The sequence below is a fragment of the Pseudophryne corroboree genome, chromosome 11 (genome assembly GCF_028390025.1).
Source record: "Pseudophryne corroboree isolate aPseCor3 chromosome 11, aPseCor3.hap2, whole genome shotgun sequence".
NCBI lineage: Eukaryota > Metazoa > Chordata > Amphibia > Anura > Myobatrachidae > Pseudophryne > Pseudophryne corroboree.
This window is the reverse complement of record NC_086454.1, coordinates 295,503,070-295,516,485: the sequence shown is the minus strand read 5'-3', so window position 1 is coordinate 295,516,485 and position 13,416 is coordinate 295,503,070. Positions and strand designations below refer to the sequence as shown.

At 49.6% G+C, this 13,416-nt stretch overlaps 1 protein-coding gene across 1 annotated transcript in view; it reads right to left on the bottom strand.

Moving 5' to 3' along the window:
- Positions 1-8,190, bottom strand: part of LOC134968754 (uncharacterized) — an 87,577-nt gene extending 79,387 nt beyond the window's left edge. Inside the window, exon 1 of the mRNA XM_063944247.1 lies at positions 7,939-8,190. Within this exon, the coding sequence (XP_063800317.1) occupies positions 7,939-8,190 (252 nt within the window). The remainder of the gene's footprint in view (positions 1-7,938) is intronic.
- Positions 8,191-13,416: the final 5,226 nt, after the last annotated feature.

Below are 13,416 nucleotides of genomic sequence, written 5' to 3'. Positions count from 1 at the left end.
CCACTTTAAGGAATAAATCCATTGATTTGTAATCCACATATGCTAATGTAGCTGCACTATCTCCTTTTTATCCTATAAATAGTAAGAGTTTTGGTATTAGGTCCGAGGCTTCCAGATACTAATCAACGCTGCACTATGTTCCCGGTTTTCTTAAATTATATCTCAACTGAAGTATTTCTGTAGTAACTGGCATGCAAGCTTCTCGACTGTCTGGAAATCTGCTATGCTAAGATTTACCTTAGTACTTCTTCTGAGGATTCCTGCAAATTGCTGCAAATAATTAATACTTCAGGGTTCACTTTTATTTATGATACCCTATAGGAGGAATTATCCTTACAGAACTCCGGATGACAGCTGAGTTAATATATATATATAAACACTTCACTTGTTAACTTCAATATAGGCACGGCTGCTGTGGTAAGTCTATCACTTAAAAGGAGTTAACAGTGTTTTGTGAGGTGCTTAACTATAGCTCTGGTTGGGGAATGAACAGTACTCAATACGGTTGTCAAATTAGAGCCCACCTCTTTCCTTTTAGGGTAACATCCGGGGCCGCCTCCCTCACCAGCCTCCTAAATACCTCAACCTCTCTGCAGCACAGAAATCCTAGCTGGGTTGATCCGGAGTGGCTATATAAGGAGGTCTTCTACATGTGTCTGACAGGACTCTCCCCGGTACCTCTGTCTTAGCTGCGGCTACCTCTCTCCGTCGTTGTCTGACTGCTATAATGGGCGCCTCTGTTACAATCCGGTCCGATTCCTCTCTCCGTCGTTGTCTGACTGCTAGAAAGGGGCGCCACTGTTACACTCCGGTCTTTCCTTCTCTCCGGCCGGGGTTTTTTTACTCGACACCCCGCGGCTGAGGTAAGGTCGTCTTTCTTACCGCGCAGCAGCTCCGTTCTCCTTGCTGTCGTCCCCGAGACCTCCCTCAACGGTCCCGCGGGTCTCCCTTTTATCACTCCATCCCCAGTACCCGGATTAGTCCCGCCAGAGTATTGCTGCACGCGCCGGCATTGTCAGTTATCTGCTCTCGTTCCTTTTTTCCATTGGGACCATGTTATCCGTCCCTTGTTCAGTATTCAGGCAGCTGATTCTGATTCCCCTCTGTGAGGGAGATATACCTTATATATCTTCTCTCCATGAGAGTGTCACACTAGGGTATAATTTTTCCCTCTGTGAGGGTCATTTCTAGATAACAAATCATTACTGATTTTCCTCTCATCAATACAACTATATATATATATATATATCTATATCTAATGTAGTTTTCTTCAACTGGTATCACTTTAATAAATGAATTTATTCATTATCCTTCATCATAATAGACAGGATATTACAGTTATGATTGTCCATGCTCAGGGCCGGCCCGACGCATACGCGATGTACGCGGATGCGTAGAGTGCCAGAGTGAAGAGGGCGATACGTCCGTGCGGCGGGTCCCAGAGCTGCAGCTGTCACTGATCAGCAGAGTACAGCCACACAGAACACGCTCCGTATATACTGTCCCCGCCATGCTGCTCCCTGGATGCAGAGGTGATTGGACTGCAGCCAGCAGACACAGATCGCGGACTGCAAATCGCGGACATACAGCCCCGGCCACCTGCAGCTTTGGATGCAGGAACACTGTCACTCAGCCGCCGCCAGCACTAATCCCAGCAGGACACCGTACCCAGGCTGGGGGAGGCTGTAAGGGAAGAGCGCCGTGAAGATACCTCTGATTGCTAGAGAACACCGCGGTGGGGGCTGAGAGGAGCGGGAGATGGAGCAGTGCCAGTGGCTAAGGAGAAGGTGCACAGTAGGACAGTGGAGGAGGTGCTGGCACACTTCAGCATCAATGAGAGCACGGGACTGGGCTTGGGGCAAATAAAGGAGAGATTGGGGTCCAATAGTATGTCAGTCGGCTCTCAACCCTGTAGTGTCACATCCCCGCAGCGGCTGGAGTATCATCCCTTCGTTTGCAAGCACCACATACAAGCCGCTGCTGCCAGAGGCCAGGGATCCAGAGTCACACTGCATGCATTTCTGTTGTCCCAAGAGACAAAGCTGGGCCACAGTAGCCGGTGAGTGTGTGTGTGTGTGTGTCTGCTGTGTTGCCGACTGCTGAAGCACAGAAGGGCTAGGGAGGAGGTATCACGGGGTGTAGGGAGCAAGGACCTAGGGGAGTGTGTATGAAGCAGGGACTGCAGCGTGATGTGTGTGTATAGGGAGCTGGGACTGCAGGGGGTGTGTATAGGGACTACAGAGAGGGTGTTTGTAGGGAGTAGGGAACAAGGACTAGGGGGGAGTGTGTAGGACACAGGCACATCATGGTGGGGTGTGTGTGTAGTGAGCAGAGACCGCAAAGGGGGGGGGGGGGGGGGTGTAGGGAGCGAGGGACCACAGGGTTGGTGCTTGTATGTGTAGGGAGCAGGCACCACATATTATAGATACACCCACTATCTCCCTGTCACCCCTGCCCAGTCACCCACTATCTCCTTGCATCCCCTGTCACCCACTACTGTATCTACCTGTCACCCACGGTCCCCCTGTCAACCCTGCCTCATTAGTCACCCACTATCTACCTGTCATCTCCTGCCTCCCCTGTCACCCACTCTCTGTCTGTCATCCCTGCCTCCCCGGTTACCTACTATATCCCTGTACCCTAAGGGGTACAATTATGTGGCCATGCCCCTTTCTTGTGAGACCGCACCCTTTTTGTGGCACGCGGTGTCCCTTTAAGAAGTTTATCCCATCAAAGGGCGCCAAAATTTATATTTGTTACCAAAAAAAATAAGCTTGGGCCGGCCCTGTCCATGCTATATAAGTGTTATACTCGATTTATGTGTTTGTGATGTGCTGTCCCTGACGACGGGGTGTTGTTGGAGAAATAAACTTATACCTTTTTACTGCAAGTTAAAAGACTGCGTGAGTGCCACCGATCCACGTATTCTACATGGGGCTAGTGCAGTGGTTCTCAAACTCGGTCCTCAGGACCCCACACAGTGCATGTTTTGCAGGTAACCCAGCAGGTGCACAGGTGTATTAATTACTCACTGACACATTTTAAAAGGTCCACAGGTGGAGCTAATTATTTCACTTGTGATTCTGGGGCAGATTTATTAAGCTCGGTGAAGTGATAAATTGGAAGGTGATAAAGGACCAGCCAGTCAGCTCCTAACTCTCATTTTTCAAACCCACCCTGTGAGATGGTAGTTAGGATCTGATTGGCTGGTCCTTTATCACCTTCCACTTTATCACTTCCCCGAGCTTAATAAATCTGCCCCTCTGTGAGGAGACCTGCAAAACATGCCCCGTGTGGGGTCCTGAGGACCGAGTTTGAGAACCTGTGGGCTAGTGTGACTATCCCACGGAGGGCACCGCAGCAAGTATCACATTTATCCCTAGTGGAGTGCCGGGTACCTGTTGAATTTTATATATATATTTAAATGATGAAAGGAGGATGCACTCACGAAACTTGAACACAGAAGATACTGGTTTACTCAGCCAATGGGGCAAAAACATCACATCCATCACTGCATCGGCTGCAGCCAATAGCAGCCGGATTGGGCTAACGATCAGCAGGGAAGGCTTCCTACAGGCAGCCAGCTCTCTGCTAATTGCAGCCCAGTCTGGCAGTCCTGGAGGGAAGAAACACCTCCCAATGGGACTGCCTTTCCTGCGGGTGACTGTCAGGTAGAACTTCCAATAGGAAGTCCCTGGCAGTCACAGTGAAGTGAAGCCCCTGAGCCAGTGCAGTCACACAGACTGCAACTAGCTCAGTTGAGCTCACTGAAGGGGCCTATTTTACTTGGGACTACAGCCCACTGGTAAAATCCACCACTCATTATTAGTCCCTTTGCTGGTGCAAAGATCAACAGCAACAATTCACATGATAAAGAACAGAATCTTTTTAACAGAGCATTACCTGAATTACAAAGAGATAAGGCAGAATCTAATGGAAAGTGAAGTTTGTGGTGACTTGCCTGGCTTTCTTATCTGGGAGATAAGACAAAGGTCTTTATTGACTGTCTGCTTATTAACCTTCCGAAGTGCCTTAAGGGCCGTACAGATGGTGAGATGTGTGCTGAGCGGTTGTTCCCCTGCTCAGCACAGCGTGTTGTGTGCTGAGAGAAGGGGGGGAAGGATGACACGGGGGCGCTCATTTCACCCAGCGGGGAAATGAGCGACCTGCTAGATTGTGCATGCATACAGGCCAATCTAGCACTGGCGTTAGCGACGCGCAGGACCTCGCATTGCTATCGCCGGCACCCCTACACACGGAGCGGTGTGATCTTCATTTCTCATACGTCCTAGAGGATGCTGGGGACGCTTCAAGAACCATGGGGTATAGACGGGATCCGCAGGAGACATGGGCACTTTAAGACTGAATGGGTGTGAACTGGCTCCTCCCTCTATGCCCCTCCTCCAGACTCCAGTTAGATTCTGTGCCCAGTGAGACTGGATGCACACTGAGGAGCTCTTCTGAGTTTCTCTGAAAAAGACTTTATGTTAGGTTTTTATTTTCAGGGAGACCTGCTGGCAACAGGCTCCCTGCTTCGTGGGACTGAGGGGAGAGAAGCAGACCTACTTCTGTGAGTTTCAAGGCTCTGCTTCTTAGGCTACTGGACACCATTAGCTCCAGAGGGTCTGATTGCTAGGTACGCCTAGATGCTCATTCCCGGAGCCGCGCCGTCACCCCCCTTGCAGTATAAATATGTGGAAAATAGCGGGGCTGAAGCGTGCCATTGAGGGGGCGTGGCTTAGCCCTCACAGCTCTAATCAGCGCCATTTTCTCTTCACAGAGCTGCAGAGATGCTGGTCCTGGCCTTCTACACTGCTGTACAAGTAACAGGGTGCAAAACGGGGGGGGGGTCACAGTAATTTGGTACTGTTTTATTAATATTAAAAGTGCTAACAGGTCTGAGGCATTATATTAAACGTTTCAGAACCGGGATAGGCGCAGGGTTGTGAGCTGGCAAAACTCCCTCTGTGTTTCTCTAACGGGCTTTGCTGTGGGTCTGTCCCCTATAGCCCCAGTGTGGTTGTGGGTGTTGGTACGCGTGTGTCGGCATGTGTGAGGCTGAGTGCTCTTCCCAGGAGGAGGCTGGAGTGGGGACAGAAAAGAGTAAATGTTTTGAGTGTTTTGAATGCAAATGTGGCTCGATTAAATAAGAGATTAGATAAATCTGAGCCTCAGAACCAGGCATGGAGAAAATCCATGGAGGACGCATTGTCACAAGTCCAGACCCCCTCAGGGTCACAGAAGCGTTAATTTACCCAGATAGCGGATATAGATACCGACATGGACTCTGACTCCAGTGTCGACTATAGTGATGCCAGGTTGAATCCTAAACTGGCTAAGAGCATTCAGTACATGATTGTGGCAATAAAAGACGTATTACATATCATGGAAGATCCTGCTGTTCCTGAGACAAGGGTCTGTATGTATAAAGGAAAGAAACCTGAGGTAACGTTTCCTCCGTCTCATGAACTGAACGCTCTTTTTAAAAAGGCTTGGGAAAATCCTGACTAAAAAAGTTACAGATTCCCAAGAGAATTCCAGTGGCATATCCATTCCCCTCTGGGGACAGGGAAAAGTGGGAGTCAACTCCCAATGTGGACAAGGCTGTATCGCGTCTGTCCAAAAAGGTGGCGCTTCCGTCTCCGGACACGGCAGCCCTGAAGGATCCTGCGGATCGTAAGCAGGAAAATACATTGAAATCCATTTATGTCACTACGGGTATGCTGCTCAGACCTGCCGTTGCATCGGCATGGGTGAGTAGCGCTATTGAGAAGTGGGCAGATAACTTGTCATCTGATATAGATTCCCTGGATGGGGATAGCATACTTTTGACACTGGGTTATATCAAGGATGCTGCAGCCTACCTAAAGGAAGCTGTGAGGTATATTGGCTTTTTGGGATCAAGGGCCAATGCCATGGCAGTCTCGGCTAGGAGGGCATTGTGGATTCATCAATGGAATGCTGATGCTGACTCTAAGAAGGCTATGGAGTCTCTGCCGTATAAAGGTGATGTCTTGTTTGGTGACGGCCTCGCTGACCTGGTATCTACGGCTACCGCGGGTAAGTCATCATTTCTACCTTATGTCCCTGCACAACAAAAGAAAACGCCCCACTATCAGATGCAGTCCTTTCGGCCCAATAAATACAAAAAAGGATGAGGGTCTTTCTTCCTTGCTACTAGAGGAAGAGGAAGGGGAAAAAGGTCATCGGCTGTGGCAGGTTTCCAAGAGCAGAAGTCCTCCCCGGCTTCTGCCAAATCCACTGCATGACGCTGAGGCTCCTCTGCGGGAGTCCGCAGCGGTGGGGGCATGTCTCCAACTCTTCAGTGAGGTCTGGGTTCGCTCGCCCCTGAGGGGGATTTTATGGTGTCAGTCGACATAAAAGATGCCTACTTACACGTCCCCATATATCCTCCACATCAGGCTTACCTGAGGTTTGCTGTTCAGGATTGTCATTACCAATTTCAGACGTTGCCGTTTGGTCTGGCCACGGCTCTGAGGATTTTCACCAAAGTAATGGCGGAAATGATGGTTCTCCTGCGCAAGCAAGGAAACACAATTATCCCGTACTTGGACGATCTCCTGATAAAGGCAAGATCCAAGGAGCAATTACTGAAAAACGTTACGCTCTCCCTGACAATTCTGCAACAACATGGTTGGCTCCTAAACTTGCCAAAATCACAGTTGGTTCCGACAACACGGCTGTCATTCTTGGGTATGATTCTGGATACAGAATTACAGAGAGTCTTTCTTCCAGTGGAAAAGGCTCTGGAAATTCAGAACATGGTCAAACAGATTCTGAAACCGGCAAGAGTGTCGATTCATCAATGCACTCGGTTGCTGGGGAAGATGGTGGCAGCCTACTTGCCTCCCGGTTGCCATGGCGACGTGGCAGTACAGAACAGGAGATCCTAACAGAAGGGCAAATGTAGAGTCTCTATTATGTAAGAAATAGCACACTTCAGAGACTCCTTACGTTTCTGGGATAGAATAGTAGAGAAATCCTGGAAAACGAGTATTCTGCTGTCTTGCACTACAAAGTTTTGGGATCTACACTAGAAAAGAAGCATTTGTTTCTTTAGTTATATAGTTCAAGAATGTAGTTATTACTGGGCGTGGGTGTTGCCTGTCATCTCCCCTCTCTGGGCCCAGCTTTGTGGCCTCTCATCGAGAGCGTAGCTAACATTGGCGCAGTGAGTGCGGTTGCTACAGGGCCCACCTTTCCTTGCACGTAATCACACAACACACTGCGACCACCGATGCCCAAGTTCCATAACTCTGCGGCACAGCTTAAAGATACTAAGGTGTTAGACCAGACTGCCCAGGATCTCCTCCTGACTTCCCCTCACCCAATGACACTGCAGCCATGCTGGGATGGACTGAGGGTGTAATGTAATGTGATGTGGCCAAATGTGACAAGAGTACACGTGCAGTCCACTGCATTTTTAGCCCCATACAAGATGATCTCCATGCTGGGGGAAATAGGAGGGGGGTGGCATTGACAATTCGAGAACAGAGGGGATGGCGGGGGAGGGGGGCTAGAAGGGAGGGCAGTAGCTTGCTGTGATGCCTGGTATCTTTTAGTTACGCCGCTGCTTCTCATATTCTCTCCCTGGCCCTTTACCATTCTCAAGCACATCCAAAAATTGCAGATTATTTTGTCAATGCCCATTTTCTAGGTCATCTACTTTACCTGAAGGGCGCTAGATTGGGAATCTACACCAGTTTGGCATGTGTAATTGCAATCCTCAGCATCATTTGTTCTAGATTCTAAAGCAGTGATACGAGAGGCATGGCAACCTATGCGGGCCACGGACGCTTCTAAACACATCTTTAATTCTCAAAATATTTATCCATGAGAGGCAGCATTAAGTCTGACATCTCCCACCTAGGCTGAGGAGGTAGAGGATTTGTGAGAAAAGGATTTCTGTGTGCCCACCTTGGCAGAGGAGATAGAGGATTTGTGAGAGGAGAAATTCTGTGTTCCCTTCTTGGTAGAGAATTTATGAGAGGAGGATTTCTGTGTGCCCACCTTGGTAGAGGATTTATAAGAGGAGGATTTCTGTGTGCCCGCCTTGGCAGAGGAGGTAGAGGATTTGTGAGAAAGCTCTGTCCCTGAGAATCCATTCCGCAGACTTCTCGGGGTACTTTTCACATAAAATACCCCTAGCATGTGCTGCGACACCGCCATCACTGTCAGTTTACAGCAGACATCAGATGTTCGGGGTCACAGTGCAGGATGCCGGCAATCAGATAATCGGAGACATGTAGGAGAGCATTGGGACACTGATCACCACACCAGGGGGGATGTAAGTATGTTTAGATTTTTTTTTTTTAGGGTGAGTGGCCTGTGGTCTTATTAGACACATATGGCTGATCACAGGAGCCGGCTCCCGACTCCACTCTGCCTGTCAGAGCGGAGTTTAGAGCCAGGAACCAGAGGGGACTTCGGATAATGCTGTCTGAAGATAGCGTTATTATCACAGGGCTGCCTAGTGTATTTATTCACTTTTTTTTTTTTAGTAAATTCTGCCACATCACAATTCCCATTGCAAGTATGGGAAATGCGATCTGATTACTAAAACAAACTGCTCCAAAACCCCTTTACTACATCCAGTGAAACTAAAATAATGTGAAAAGGGTGTGACATTGCCCTTTACAACATCATTTTATTATAAATAATATTAACAAATATGCCCAATAGTCTATATGCCCAATTATAAACAATAATAAAGAGAGCACTAAGTAGATATCCAGAAATTACAAAAGGCACTTATCAGACCCAGCAGCAGAAGCAGAGGTCAAAGACATCCTGTATACTGTTATGGAGACCTCCTTGTAGCTAGCAGCTATGCTCCTATGTAATAAAAGCCTAACGCTGTGGGGGCGTGGCTAGCTGTGCACTGTGCCAGACATGTGGCTGCACAGCTCCTGCAACTAAGTGCAAATTGCACCCTTTTTAAGCCACCCCACACGAACTTACAGTCCAGCTCCCTGCCTCTCATATCCCGCGGCGGCTACACGGTGCTCGCTGCGGAGCCGGCGGACACTCTAGGTGCCCGTGCGGGTTGTGGCCTGCGCCGAGTGGGAAGCCGGGGCCTCGAGGGCTCCAGAGACCGCACCGGAAGTTGCCGCAGGGGACCCGGACACGCTAGATCCCGATGCTTGCACCTGTACGGTACCTGGTCTGATGTGCCCGAAGCGCTACACAGCCTGCTACCACAGTACGGGACGAGAAGGGCCTGGAGAGGAGAGCGCTCGCCCATACAAGCGGGGCCGGCATCCCCCGCCGGAAGTGAGAGCCGCGGCATCCGTGCGCCCGGTCCTCGGGTCAGCACTCACATCACCACCGCCTGCTGAGATATCTTGCTGGAGGCTGAAGTGGGGGCTTTCCAGGCAGCCCGGGCCTCAAGGCTAGGAGGGGTAAGCTGTATCTGCGCACCTCACCCCAGCTGCGGCGGCCATCTTCTGTGCTGTATATGTTGGTAGCCCCATCAGGGATCTGGGGATGCACTAGCCTGCTGCTGTAACGGAGATAATATAGAACCTGGCTCCTGACTCTCCTGTTGGTGTCCTGGGACCCCTGGAAGCTTTTATATATTTGGTCCTCTCTCTGTGTCTGCCGCCCGGTGGGCACGCTGCTCTGCTGCAGACGATACTGTATCCTGGGGCTCAGTCTCTCCCCCTCGAACCCGACCGTTGCCTGGGATAATTCGAGTCGCCCCCCCATCCATCCATCCGTCCATCCATCCACCCCTCCTGGCAGTCCCAACACCCTCACCCTGGGATATAAACCCTCCCGGTTTCAAGAGCGATTTTACACCACTTGGAGACGTCCCACATTCCGACCGCACAAGGGATGACCTAATAATGTTCTAGTGTGGCCCCTCACCCAGATTCTCTCATTCGATCCGTGGATCCGTGTATTTTGAGTATAATCCTCCTATCAACACCAGCTTTTAATATGTCTAACAAGAACCGGAAGGCGTCAGCTGCGGCCACTCCGTCTATATTTACACCTAAATCTAAAGTACCGCCGCAGAATACATATCGTGCGGGGTCATCTCCCCCCGATTCCCCATCAGACCTGGACATAGACCCATCCATACACTCAGTCCTTACTACCCTGGTAGACGGCATAAAGCTGACATTCCAACAAGAGCTCAAGCGAGCGGTGGACGACTTTAAATCTGAATTGACGTCTCTTGGTACGAGGACAGACTGTCACAACTGAGGGCCTGAGCTGACGGAAGGCAGCCTCAGTTGTAGGGGCTGAGATGTACCGGAACCTGGGAGGTTGTATCAGACCCCTGGACATGTAAGTAACATGAAGAGAAACCGCCCGAAGGCGTGACCACGACAACTTGAGTAAAAGTCAATGATATTTATTTATGACAAACTCCATGCATCACAGTAGCAGTAAAAAGAAACATAAAAATCAGCAGAGAAATAATAATACAGTTCCTGGGTACTACAGGGTGGCAGGGGCCACAGAGCTCTGGTGGTATGAGACAGTTCTTATTATCTGCAAGTTGGAAAGTCCTTACCAGGCTCAACTGTAGCAATGAGGAAAGCCCAGGGTCGTACCAGCTGGTGTTCCAGGGAAAGCTGGACTGCTGTAGATAAAATGCTGCTGTGGGTACTGGTTAGAACCAGACAGGTGTTGGCACGGAGTGGATACTGGCTGGAACCAGTTAAATAATAAATAAAGCTTGAGAGCGATGCAATATAGATGAAATGTAGAATTTGAGAGCGGAGAAATAATAATACCGGTGGAGAGTGGTAAACTGCAGAAAGGACACCGGCCCTTTAAGAGAAGCTGTACACTGCTGGAAGCTGAGCTGGAAGCAGGTGATGTTGTAGCTGGAAACAGGTGAGTCCAGAATGGATCGGAGAGTCAGGCTACACCGCAGATGGAATGCTGGTGCGGGACTCTATAGCAGAAGTCTGGAGACAGGAGCTGGAACCTGGAAGACAATCACAGGAGAGAGACAAACTGGAACTAGGTTTGACAACCAAAGCACTGACGCCTTCCTTGCTCAGGCACAACCTATTTATACCTGCAGCAAGGAAGGCATTGGCTAGGCAATTATGCAAATTAATAATACTGACAACGGATTGGTAGGAAAGATCAGCTGACAGAATCCAAGATGGCTGCGCCCATGCAGACACTTGGAGGGAAGTTTGGATTGTATTCCATGTGGTCTGGAAAACAGTAATGGCGGCGCCGGCCACCGGAGACAGGAGACGCCAGGCTGACAGATGCACATCCGACCACGCGGACACAGCGGAGGCCGCGGCTGACGTAATCGCCACTCTGAATGCAGAAGCTCAGGGACGGCGGCGGAGGCCGCGGGAGACGCCATGCCAGATGTATAAGGCGTTACTGTGACTGCGTCCAGAGAGACAGGAGAGGATGCGGGAATGTGCACATCAGGATAACAGATGGGATCCGGTCCTGGAGCGCTGAGCCAGCCTTAGGAGGCATCTGATAGGTAAGAAATGGCGTCCAGATACCCGGATCGTGACAGCACCCCCCCCCTTTAGGAGTGGCCCCAGGACACTTCTTTGGCTTTTGAGGAAACTTGGAATGGAATCTCCGGACCAAGGCAGGAGCATGGACATCAGAAGCATTGGTCCATGAACGTTCCTCAGGGCCATAACCCTTCCAGTCAATAAGATACTGAAGTTGACCGTAACGGTGACGTGAGTCCAGGATCTTGGCTACTTCATACTCAACGCCTCGTTGAGTTTGGACTTTCGGAGTTGGAGGAAGTGAGGAATGAAACCGATTCAAGATTAGCGGTTTCAACAGGGAAACATGGAATGTCCTGGGTATTTTTAAGAAGGGAGGCAACTGGAGTCTGTAAGCAACAGGATTGATGACTTGATCAATTTTAAAAGGACCGATGTAGCGAGGTGCAAACTTCATACTGGGAACTCTTAACCTCAAATTCTTCGTGGATAACCATACCCGATCACCCACCTTGAGAGCAGGAACTGCTCGACGCTTCTTATCCGCAAACTTCTTGTACCTGAACGATGCCTTGAGCAGAGCTGATCGTACGCTCTTCCAGATATTGGCAAACTGATGCAAGGTGATATCCACTGCGGGAACAGAAGTTGCTGGAAGCGGTTGGAACTCAGGGACTTTAGGGTGGAATCCAAAGTTGGTGAAGAATGGTGTTGAAGAAGATGAAGAATGATACTGGTTGTTATGACAGAACTCAGCCCAGGGAAGTAATTGAACCCAGTCATCTTGAGAGGAGGACACATAGATGCGGAGGAAGGACTCCAAGTCCTGATTCACCCTCTCAGTTTGACCATTGGTCTGAGGATGGTAAGCCGTGGAAAACTTTAGCTTGACTTGGAGGACTTGACATAAACTTCGCCAGAATTTGGCTGTGAATTGAACTCCTCGATCTGAGATAATTTCTTCTGGAAGACCGTGGAGTCGAAAGATCTCTTGTATGAATACTTGAGCCAACTTGGAAGCTGACGGAAGACCGGTAAGAGGAATGAAGTGTGCCATCTTGGTGAACCGGTCAACTACCACCCAGATGGTATTAAACTTGTTGCACATGGGCAAATCTGTAATAAAATCCATCGACAAATGGGTCCATGGTCGACGGGGAACAGATAGTGGAACCAGTTGCCCCGCAGGCGACTGGCGGGATACTTTATGTTGAGCACACTTTGGGCAAGATGCAATAAACTCCAAAACGTCCCTTTTCAGAGTTGGCCACCAATAGGACCTAGAGATAAACTCCAGGGTTTTTTGGATACCTGTATGTCCGGCAAAGCGGGAAGCATGGGCCCAATGCATGAGCTTCTTCCTTAGTGTCGGCTTCACAAAACTTTTCCCTGATGGGGGCGTAGAGTCCATCCCTACCGTGGAGAATGCCAACGGATTTATAATAGGATGCTTGTCTGAAGACTCTGACTCATTTTCTTGCTCCCATGAGCGGGAAAGGGCATCGGCCTTGCGATTCTGAGAGCCCGGACAGAACTGGAGTTTAAAGTCGAACCTGGAAAAGAAAAGTGCCCATCTGGCCTGACGAGGGTTGAGACATTGTGCGCCTTTCAGATATAGAAGGTTCTTGTGGTCTGTAAGGATGGTGATTGAATGAGAAGCTCCCTCCAACAGATATCTCCACTCCTCTAGAGCGAGCTTGATGGCTAGCAACTCCTGGTCGCCAATGGCATAGTTGCGCTCCGCTGGGGAGAACTTCCGTGAGAAGAAACTGCAAGGATGTAAATGGCCATCTTTAGCCCTCTGAGATAACACCGCTCCTACTCCAACGGAGGAGGCATCCACCTCTAAGATGAAAGGAGAGTCGATGTCAGGCTGTTTCAGGACAGGCGCAGAGATGAACCTCTGTTTTAAAAGATGAAAAGCTTGCATGGCTTCTTCAGA